The sequence below is a fragment of the Oncorhynchus keta genome, chromosome 22, assembly GCF_023373465.1.
Source record: "Oncorhynchus keta strain PuntledgeMale-10-30-2019 chromosome 22, Oket_V2, whole genome shotgun sequence".
Classification (NCBI taxonomy): Eukaryota; Metazoa; Chordata; class Actinopteri; order Salmoniformes; family Salmonidae; genus Oncorhynchus; species Oncorhynchus keta.
This window is the reverse complement of record NC_068442.1, coordinates 41,303,331-41,314,757: the sequence shown is the minus strand read 5'-3', so window position 1 is coordinate 41,314,757 and position 11,427 is coordinate 41,303,331. Positions and strand designations below refer to the sequence as shown.

Below are 11,427 nucleotides of genomic sequence, written 5' to 3'. Positions count from 1 at the left end.
ATGGTTGCTGATAATGGGCCTCTGTACACCTTTGTAGATATTCCATTTAAAAAATCAGCTACAAATAGTCATTTACAACATTAACAATGTCTACACTGTATTTCTGATCTATATGATGTTTTTTTAAGTGACCCCAAACGTTTGAATGGTAGTGTATGTTATGGTTCACTCTTAGTTTTCCTTATCTCCACTGTGGAATGCCCATGTTGATCCTCTTGGTTCTCATGATCCATCCACCTATCTTCTTTGTTAGTCAGGCCTGACCCCTTCATCCCGTAGTTTCTTTCTGTAATCTAATTTATTATGACTGAAGATGCATACTTTTCTGCCGGGTCCCTTCTATTAGGGTATAACAGACTCGTTAGAACTTTGACCACACGCCCTCTATCAAATCAAAACTGGAATTTTTCCTCAAAACAAAGGTAAAAAAGTATGCTAGTCATTTATAGAAAAATTCATACCAAGTTTGATGTTTCTGTGACAAACGGTGAATTAGTTATTTATGTATACTGCTTTCAATGGCATTTTATGAATTGTATGTATTTCTATCAAGTCAAATGGAATTTCTACTCAAAACGAAGGCTGTTAAAGTATGCTCGACATATAATAAATCATATCTTGTTTGATGATTCTGTGACAAACGGTGAATTAGTTATTGATGTTTACATTTTTAAATGGCTTTTGGCGAATGTCTGTTGAATGTCCGAATGTGTGAATATCAAACCAATTTAACCTCGGTATTTTGCAGACCTTTTAGTGGAGTTGATAAAATGAACTTGAAGGACAGCCATCAAACCCAATCAACTGCAACAAAACACTTTGCCGCCTTTGGGGAGGGGGCGGAGTTTAGTGTGTTGAGAAGCTGTGACGTCGGCTATCCGCGCATGCTAGTAGCAGCACCAGCTTTTGTTGGACGAAGAGAAAAATTGCTGGCTAGCCAAGGATACCGTTAATTTGTTTTGATTTTTTTCCAAGGTCCGTTTTGGCCTATTATTAATCACAGGAGTATCAATAAAGCAGGTACGTTTCCCAATGTGTCTAGTGTTCAATCTTTCCATTAGTTCGCAGATTAACGTTAGTTAGATAGTAACGTTGGCTAGCTATGTGCCATGCGGTCCAGAAAGCCGGCCTAGTAGTAGTAACGTTAACTAACTAGCGAACGCTACTACCAAAGACTGTAGAGTGTCTGTGCTACAAAATACCTAATTCTTTGGAATAACTTGACCAATTCAAGGCATGGTTTCTAAACCTTATTCTAATAGAAAATGTTAGCTAGCTAACTGCGTAAATATGTAACGTTATGTTATTACCAAAGATAGCTTCGTAGTTCACGTTAGCTTGCTAGCCATTTGGCTAGCGAGTTCATTTAGTCCTTGCGTTGTCCAAAGTTGTCACGCCCACGCTGCTAGTGCTTGCTAGCTAGTAAGCTAACATTAGCTTGTAATAGCCAGCTAGATAGTTAACGACGTTACTATATTGCTGCACTTAGCTACCGAACATTACCGTTTGTTGATTAGCTACAATAGATCATATTGTTTTGGTCCTCTTTGCAATTTGATCATTTATCGAACTAACTCGATAACTCAAGGGGGGCGCGTTTGAGTATCATCAAGCCAGGAAGGCAAGAGACCCGTCCTTGACCGGACACTTTCCAAATGAATGACACTGGTTCAATAATTTCCGTTAAACCTAGTCATCAAGCCCTTTGCGTGGTGTTCAGTAGGACACAACAAAGGAAACCAAATCATGAACATGCTTTTGTGTTCAGGTAACTAAGGTAACCCCCCATACTTTCAGAATCCACATCTGTGAAGCATCAACATGGCAGTCAGAAGGGGACACATCAGATACCTCAAAGTGAGTCGCTCTATTAAGTGTTTTGAAGTTATTTCGTAGTTGTCTATATATTGTGGTTTATATTTATATTGTGGCAGATGGTTTGTATTATTGTGAAATGGACACGAAATAACTGGGGGGTATTTTAAATGGTGTCAAGTGCTCTGTTGTCTGCAGCAGAGGATTGTGAATTACCCAGTGTTTACTCTTGCAGGTGTGTGAGGTACAGAGTTGTCAGGGTGACAATAGGGAATCACAACAGCATGTCAGTAAGGGTTCGATGAACATGAAGGTAAATCCACAGATTAACTTTGGCTTTATTTTGAGAAGCATTCTGTTTTGTTGTTCTGTTCTTTTGGGACATGGGCAGCATTCTCTAAGAACAGAACCAGTTAACTGTCATCTTTCATAAAGTTCTAGATGTCTTTATAACGGCTTACTTACACCCATCCCATTCTCCTGAAATTATAGCAAGACGCTTATGATAACGGTTACGACGAACACATGGAAGATGAGCCCAAAGATGCCAAAACCAACCTTATTGTCAATTACCTGCCCCAGAACATGAGTCAGGACGAGTTGCGGAGTCTCTTCAGCAGCATCGGCGAGGTGGAGTCTGCCAAACTCATCCGCGATAAAGTGGCAGGTAATCCCTATCACAAAAACCAGAGTGAGTCCAACCCCTTTTCTTTTGACCTCGGTTCACTTACTTTGAGGAGAAATAATGCCCTGGAATTCTCATTGTTTGTCTGCACATGTGCTCTTTTGTTTTTCACTACAAAAGTCTGTGACATCAAATATTTTTGTTTGACTTCACCAAGATTTTCTGTCTCGATTACTAATCTGTAAAATCAATGCGGTATTTGCTGGTTACCGCAATTGTCTTTTACTTTGTATATAACTCCTGTGTACCCCCTCAATCTTATGAAAATGTATTTAGATGCTAAGACTATTTTTGTGTGTTGCAGACTCGCTGATTAGTGTTGGGATCAGAGATTGACTTTTTTTTCTTTGGGATGTTGTTCAACTCCTGTTTTTCTGTGCTATACATCTTGTTGACTCTGTTCTTTAAACTTTACTTTAGTGTCTCTTTTTTTTTTACATGGTGGTCGTTGGGAATTCTATTCATGGTCTTTGCAGATGTTTTCTTATTTCATTGGGTGTTATTAGATCTGGTGATTACAACATATGTAGACCCAATCTTAAAATGCATTTATTTTGTGAACCCTATATTATGGAATTTTATGTCGTTTTCTCTTGTCTTTTTAGTTTCACGTTTTTTATATTTATTGGAAACAGAAGAATTGTTTTCCTTCAATTTAGTGTTATTTTTGTTTGATAGAATGCCAACGTTTTAATATCATTGTTATTTTAAGAAGACAGATATTTTCATTTAGACTTTTCAGTGTGGATCAGCTTTTCTTTTTTTTCTTGAGCCATATTTAGCAGAAAATGTTTTCTTTTGCAAATGTTTTTGCCAAAATGCATGCCGTGTACCGATATCTCCCGTGGAAGACTGGTATCCAATCTGTAGAAATGGACAAACTTTTGTTATTTTATTTTGTTGTTTTTCCTTTTTTTTCTCTAGGCCACAGTTTAGGGTACGGATTTGTTAACTATGTTAACGCTAGTGATGCAGAAAGGGCTATCAATACCCTCAATGGGCTGAGACTACAGTCTAAAACTATCAAGGTAACGTGCAATAAGGTGTTTTTTTTTTTTCATGTTTCAACTGATGTGATATGTTCCTCAAGTAGTCCCTGGGCAGTTGAGGGCGAGCCCTCCTGCAAAGTGTCTATTTGCGAAAGGATATGAAGGTATTTGGGTAACATGTTTACTTAATCATGTAATTAACCTTTTTGTTCTATAATTTATCATTTTTGGCGATTTTGATTTAAGCAATTTGCGTGTGCGGTTAACCTGACATGGTTTTATTTTCGGCACATATTTATACTGAAGCCTATATTCATCTTGTTCAGACTACGTTTGTTTTTTTATTTAACACTACTGGTTATTGCTTGAGTGTGACGTTGTGCCGAATCAAAGCCCTGCATAATTTCGCAATTACATCTATTTTCCTTTTATAGATTTTTAACTTTTTAAAACAGACCTTTTACTTAATATTAGGGTTTTCTTTTATTACATAAATAGCGACTCAGCAATGTGACTGAATTATCAGAATAGGAATGTTTTTTGTACTTTTATTTTGCTTGAAAATTTCAATGCGGGATATTTGGGCATTTTGAATCTGATTTTATTTTTCAAATGTGTGTAATATTGTCAAATTGATTCCAAAGTTGTTGTTTTTTAAGATTTGTTTTCCTTTAAATTGCACTCAATGGAAACTGACCTTCCCTTCCGTCTCTTCATCAGGTGTCCTTTGCCAGGCCGAGCTCTGACGGTATTAAGGATGCCAATCTTTACATTAGTGGGCTGCCCAAGACCATGACACAGAAAGACGTGGAGGATATGTTCACACGCTATGGCCGCATCATCAACTCGCGTGTATTGGTCGATCAGGCCTCTGGTAGGTAGGCAGGCACAGCCTGAATGAGAAATATTTGTGTATAATCAGTTAAATGAGCACCAAGGATACCACTCGGTTAGACGTTACCCCTCTCAAAATCCTAACTATTTGCGTGTACGTTTTCAACAGACTTCAAATCAGTGTCTAATAGCATCTTCACCCTATTCCATTAATGACTTCTCCATTTCATCCCCTTGCTTCTCAGGCCTGTCCAGGGGTGTGGCCTTTATCCGCTTTGACAAACGGGCCGAGGCGGAGGACGCCATCAAAGACCTGAATGGGCAGAAACCCCCTGGTGCCTCGGAGCCCATCACAGTGAAATTTGCTGCCAGCCCCAACCAGGCCAAGAACTCCCAGCTCATCAACCAGCTCTACCACAACCAGGGCCGGCGCTTTGGAGGTCCAGTACACCACCAGGCCCAGAGATTCAGGTATGGTTGACTGTTCTACACACACAATCCATGTCAGTGACCGGTAGTGCTGAGCGCTTCAACTTTTTATTTTCTTCTTTTGGTTATTTAACTGACTGACGTTAGTTCAATTACTTGAAATGTATGCGTTTTCTGTGAGCCCAACTCTGTTTCTCTAGAGAAATCAGTAACTGTTGGACACTGGGCGGACGGGAGTTTTAGTTTTCATTGAGCAAGTATTCAACCTAGTTCAGTGCAGAAATGTGGTAATTGACTAGATTGACCATAATCCAATGCACCTGTTTTTTCGGCACAAGCGGAGATGGCTGCACTTTTCCGCCTGCTACATTAGATGCACACGGAACGCATAGACTACGATAGAAAGGAATGTACACAACGACAAGAGACTACGATAAGCCTTGTCATCTTTGACAAATTAGTCAACTTATTTTGTCAGATATAGCTCTGCGGCTAGCCTAACTAAATGGGATGTATGGGGAGTACAGAGAATGTTTGGCTGATACTACGTGAGCTGAGATGGTGACTTTAAGGAAAGATCAATAATAGTAATCAAATGAAAACTAAGTGATGTACACAACTGAAATATTACATATTTTTCCCGTCGTAATTTCCTTTTCTATTGAAGTCTGGGCTACCCAATGTAGACCTGACAGACAATGGCATATTTTAACTGTTTTTTGGTAATTCAATGTTCACTATTTGGGGAATTTCCATTAAAAAGCTGATGTTTTGATTTTATAAATCAATTAACGTTTCGAAAAATGTTAAATCGAACCAACCTAGAAAAGCACTAATCCCTCAGCACTAGTGCCCTGTTGTTAAACAAGGGTATTTTGTGAACCTGGAGAGTCAAGACTAGAATCCCAAAGACTTACACCCCTGAATTATTAGTTATTTTTATAGTCTCTTTTAGTACTTTGGTCAGATATTTCCTTGGACAACAGGCCTGCAGCTTATGTTTTTAGGTTATTTTAAACGGGCATCTATGGAGTTGCATTTGAAGAACCCTCATTCTGTGCCACTGGCAGGTTCTCTCCAATGAGTGTGGACCACATGAGTGGCATGTCTACGGTTAGCGCTCAGGGGAACTCCACCGCTGGCTGGTGTATCTTCATCTACAACCTGGGCCAGGACGCTGACGAGGGCATCCTGTGGCAGATGTTCGGGCCGTTTGGAGCCGTCACCAATGTCAAGGTCATCCGAGACTTCAACACCAACAAGTGCAAAGGCTTCGGCTTCGTCACCATGACCAACTACGAGGAGGCCGCCATGGCCATCGCCAGCCTCAACGGTTACCGCATTGGAGACAAGGTCCTGCAGGTTTCCTTCAAAACCAGCAAGGGGGGTCACAAGTAAACTGAAAAGGGTGAAGGGGTGCTTGTTTTCCATTCTTACTGGGGGGGTTAAACAATATATTGGGAAGTCTACACATTTGTTCATGGAAGGGGATAATCTATCTCCTTGGTTCTTGTCATTTAATTTCTATGCTGTCACTTAGATCTTTATCTTAGCCAGTAGAAAAGTAGACCTCTTGCTGTGACAAAAAAATAACCTGTTCCATAGTTTTTTTTGGGGGGGGTTCAGTAGTGTACAGGAAGTTTGTTGACCAATTCTTGAATGTTTTAATGATCTGTGGGTTATGTTGGTCTGCTTCAAGTGTGCCACATACATGGTTGAGGGTGACGATGCAAATTCCTGCCATGTTTAATGCTCTGCTTAATACATGCTTGCCATTTCTCTTTTTTTTTTAGCAGTCATTTTTATCATGATCAGGGCGTAAAGCTTGGCCTTGATTCCCAATAGACCCTCTAGTCCTTCTACACTCCTGTTCTCAGAAACAATGTAATTTTGAACATGCACAAGTCCTGTTCTAAATCTACACAGACTATTAGATAAAGCATGCCCTTCTAGATGTGGAAGTGGTCATGTGCTGGCAATGCATTTGATTACAAAAAAGATTGCTGTGTAGTTGGGGATCTAAGGGGAAAAAGGACTGATAAATGTGTTTTCCCCATTCCTCTATTTATACATGCCCTCAGACATTAAACCATAAAATCTGAATTGTGATACAAACTAAAGGGAAGATTTAAATGATTCAGTTGGTCGGAAGATAATATTCTGTAAGCTGTAATTTTGATAAATACAGGGCTTTTTTCCTGAGTTATTCAAGCTTTAACCAGTTGTATGCTTTTCTGTTTTCAAGTGATATTTTCTTTTATTGAAACTGCCTTTCAACGTCAACTTGTTTTCCATGATTGTTTGATTTACTTTTGCCAATAAACTGTATTTGGTGGAAGTTTTGGTTTGTTCCAGTTTTTTAATAAAAGTTTAACTTCGCTTTTAGTTTGGTTCATTGCATTTGGAAGTTGCCGTTTCATAAACATGACTAAATGCTATTCCAACTTGGTCTGTGTATGTCTCCATAATTAGCCTAATTTGTTTTTTTTGTTATGCATGATTTGAATTTGAAAGCCCTGCCTGGGCATGTCCTGCGTAGTTAAATTTAACCAAAGCAAGTTACTGGAGGTTTATGTATGGGGTTACTTGCATACCATTGTTCTCATGAGGCCAAACGTTGGGGTACTGGAAAGTGGGGCTCACAGTTTAGAGGGATGTGCCCTCTGTCCTACATTTTTTTTTTTTTCTCTCACCTCGCCCGCCCAAGCTTTGCAGACCCATGCGTGGCCAGTGGGTTTGACAGGTGTGACACACTTCTTGAAAGAGCTGAGGTGTCGTGCACTGTCCCAATGAACAAAACAGATTTTCTGACAACTGGAATGGCAGGTATCTGTTTATGGTAAAACCGGTGACCACTATTCTTGGACACTAAACACGTCAGTAAATATTGTAGCAGATAAAAATCTGAACATTGTTCACCTGATGTTGATACATAGTGTAGGGTACTTGCTACTTTCTATTTAGTATGGTATACCTGAAGAGCTCAACATACAAGATTAGTTCACACAGTTTTTGGCCACACGGGGGTGTAATAATAGATTAATGGTAACAAGGTGTGTGCAGGTCATACAGCCTAAAACACAAGATGGTCGAGTTGTGGAAAAATCTGATTAGGCGATCCTCTTCCAAGGGCTCACGCAAATGTATTAAAACATTGACAATTCATCTTTTTTTGTTATTCTATTGAGCAATCAAACTAAATTGGCAGCATAGTGCCGCTGCCAAATCACTGTCTCCATTTAAATTTCAAATGCATATTTCCCCAAACGTCAAAAGTTTATTTTCCACATCTCAACATGTTTGTGAACTGTAATAAACGACCTGTTGTGTATAAATGCTTGTGTGGGATTGTTAAATCCCTGATTATAATGCAATCTATTTTTTAAATTGGGGCATAAAAATGGATTCCAGGAGATTTTCTTGTTAATTTGACCCAAATAGCATCTGGGAGTTTCAAATTCCATTTACAGCTTTATCTACAGTAAGGCTGTAAATAAGGTAAGGTACGCCTATTATTGCATACACCCATATGTAGAATGTATGCACACATGACTGTAAGTCGCTTTGGATAAAAGCGTCTGCTAAATGGCATATATATATATATATATTATGCCTACTAGTTCAAGGTTTCCCAAACTTAGTCCTGGGGTCTGTTTAGTTTTTTGCCCTAGCACAACAAGCTTGTATTATTTGAATAAGCTGTATTGTGCTAGGGTAAACACCAAAACGTACACCCGGGGGGGTGACAGGACGTCTTGTACTAGGTCACAATGGTTTAGCCTGCCAGGTAAACAAATGGCTTGCCTATTCTAATATTCCAGTGTTTGTTGTTGGTGTTACAGAGGGTTTGAATTGGGTGCTGCTGTTGAGTCCCACCCTTTCGGAAACAGCTGTACACATGGCTTGAGAATCATTATGTAAATACAATTATGTGCTGAACTCCTTCCCTTTCGTGCCAGTGTGACCTAATTTAGCTTTCTTGCCAGTGTGACCTAATTTAGCCACCAGCAGTGTTTGATTAGGACTGAAATATGTTGCGTTACTCATTTTGGGTGCTGGTATTGTTTATATTGGTGCAGGAGCGCCACAATACTTTTGAGCTAATTATTCTATAAGAAGGAACAGGAGCTGAAGCAGTTGGTGATTATTATTATTATTATTTTTACTGTTACCTGCTTTTCTCCCCAATTTCATGATGTGCAATTGGTAGTTACAGTCTTGTCCCATCGCTGCAACTAGAGCCATGTGTTCTACGAAACACGACCGTGCCAAGCCGCACGGCTTCTTGCCAGCCGTACCAATGTGTCAGAGGAAACACCATCCAGCTGGGGACCGAAGTCAGCTTGCAGGCGCTTGGCCCGCCACAATTTGTCACTAGAGCGCGATGGGACAAACCCTCCCCTGACCCGGACAACACTGGGCCAATTGTGCGCCGCCTCATGGGTCTCCCAGTCACGGACAGTTGTGACACAGCCTGGGATTGAACCCTGGTCTTTAGTGACGCCTCAAGCACTACGATGTAGTAGAATATTTTAAGTACTCAGCTCCGGTGTACTCCTGCCCAAGTCGAGCACTGCTCACCAGGCAGTGGCATGCGCCTCTCCTGCTTTACTCAGGACCAGACCAGGATTTGGTCTGATTACACTGATCAACTTTCCATAAAAGTCTATTTTAAAATATTTCTGTGTGCAAAAAAAGAGGATTTGATAAGATTTGATTTGATTTTGCTTTAATTCAGTTGAAGGTTTCTAGATGTCCACTAGATGGCGATATGTATCATGTTTTGGGCTTTTGCTTCTCTTTTGCAGGTTTTATTTAGTCTGTGTACCATATATGGCCATGCAGTCTCCTAGTTTTGTCCTCTGACTCACTGGATAGTAAGTTGAGCTACCTCAAGGTGGAAAGTTGGTTTCATTCAGAGGACATTCTTTACACTTAAACCAGGTTCATTAGTCCCACCCCTCACTTCCTGCTCTCTACCACCTTCAACAAAGCCTACATGCCGACACAGACACAGACACAGACACAGGGACATCTAGCAGTAGGTTCTTACTCTTTGTAAGCAAGCCGACCAAATGGACACATGCATTTGGTTGTCAAAAGTTAAAGCGCATTTTGTCCATTCGCCCTTTATTCAAATACTGTACACATTTGAGGAATTTTATTTCAAAAAACTAAAGTGGACCATAGGCCCACAATTAAATCTGAAATCACTTGTCATATTTCTGTCATACTCAATCTCTCATGATATTTTACACATGAAGTGGATCTGTTGTTTATGCCTGTCTGTTCTCCAAATTGCCACTTTCTCCACAGTGAAGCATGGTGCTCCGTTAATTTTTACAAGACATCAGAGGTTCACAATGATCCTATTTCCTTTTTATGCAACTATTTTGTGGTATTGTTTTTGTTTTAAAGGAGCTTTACTGTCCACAGAGAACCGTTTGTAATTTCTTTATGTGGTGGGACTGGATATGTGTACAGAGCCTTGTCTCTAAGGGGCTAGTAAGTACTAATATACCGCTGAGAGGTTTTAGCCTCAGTCCTTAGAAGATGCAGCAATGAGCTCATGTGTTTCCTAAACAAACAAACACGGCTAAATGGGGTCAGTGTACTGCGTTCAGGACACACACCCTCTTTATTGGTTTAGTGGTGTAAGTGGGCGGAGGTGTGGGGTTTACATGCTGAATGATGCTTAGCATCATATTGTTTCTCCCATAAGTCAATGGGGTTAGCAGGAAATCCAACGCTACTTAACCCCTGGGTACTATGGTTGTATTACAGTTGCATAATGGTTTAATATGTCAGACCCCACTAATGTTGGGTTTAGGGTTGCATAAGGTGTTGCTATGATGGTATTCTAGACATCACACAGGTTTTGTGCTTGGATTACCATAAATGTGTTGGTGCTGTCATTGAGTTCACATAGACTGTAAGTCTCCCTCTGCAGAATCATTAAATTATGTTATGTTAGCATCTCGCTGCCCCACTCCCCTTCCTTTTTTATAATTATAGATGTAGCAGGCCATGACCTACAGGCTTTCGTCATCCCTCGTTATGTGTGGATGGTTGGGGGTGGGTGAATGAGAGGAGAGAGGGATGAAAAGAGAGGGGAGGCATCTGTAAATGAGTGTTCTCTATCTTTCCCTCCTGTTCTAGGAGTATGATTCATCAACGCCTACTCTGTCTCTCTATTTCTCTATCTATCTCTCTGTGTGTTTCTGTCTCAGGGAAGTGATGTCGGCTCCTCTCCTTTGCTGTTCTATAAATACCTAGCAGCCCACACTGGATCTGGTGCGGGGGATGCAGCCGTCCACTCCACTGTTACCTTGTGTATGTGTGTGTTATCAGGGATATTATAGCATGGAGACATTCACAGACACAGAGTCTGCCGTGTGTTTACATCTACAGTTGCTTGAGGCAAGGAGGATGGGGGGTGTTTTTGTGTCCGTCTATGTGTCCGTGTGTGTCCGTGTGTGTGTGTGTCCCAGGCGTTGAACTCTGACGCCTCTGGCTCCCAATCGCACCGCCCTCAGGAGAGTGTGTCTAGGTGGGGGAGGGGTGTGTGTGTCTGACTGTGGGCTCTGTGGGGAGATGGATATGGTAGGAGTGTATTTTGACAGGCGTGGAGTTAGTTAACCTTCTGGGGGATGTGCCATCCTCTGTGTGCCACAC

General features: G+C 40.6%; 1 protein-coding gene across 3 annotated transcripts; it reads left to right on the top strand.

The window, feature by feature from the left end:
* Positions 1-852: 852 nt before the first annotated feature.
* LOC118401510 (ELAV-like protein 1) lies at positions 853-7,131 on the top strand. Of its 3 annotated transcripts, none has more exons than XM_035799079.2 (8): positions 853-1,020; positions 1,798-1,857; positions 2,051-2,128; positions 2,308-2,482; positions 3,425-3,528; positions 4,210-4,363; positions 4,569-4,794; positions 5,823-7,131. In XM_035799079.2, exons 2-8 carry the CDS (start codon positions 1,822-1,824, stop codon positions 6,148-6,150), a joined length of 1,101 nt encoding a protein of 366 aa, XP_035654972.1. In that variant the 5' UTR covers positions 853-1,020; positions 1,798-1,821; the 3' UTR covers positions 6,151-7,131. The 3 variants fall into 3 exon arrangements, with proteins under 3 accessions (XP_035654972.1, XP_035654971.1, XP_035654973.1); XM_035799078.2 differs by having other exon boundaries at positions 2,308-2,506; XM_035799080.2 differs by lacking the exons at positions 853-1,020; positions 1,798-1,857; positions 2,051-2,128; positions 3,425-3,528 and having other exon boundaries at positions 2,334-2,482.
* The last annotated feature ends 4,296 nt before the right edge of the window (positions 7,132-11,427 follow it).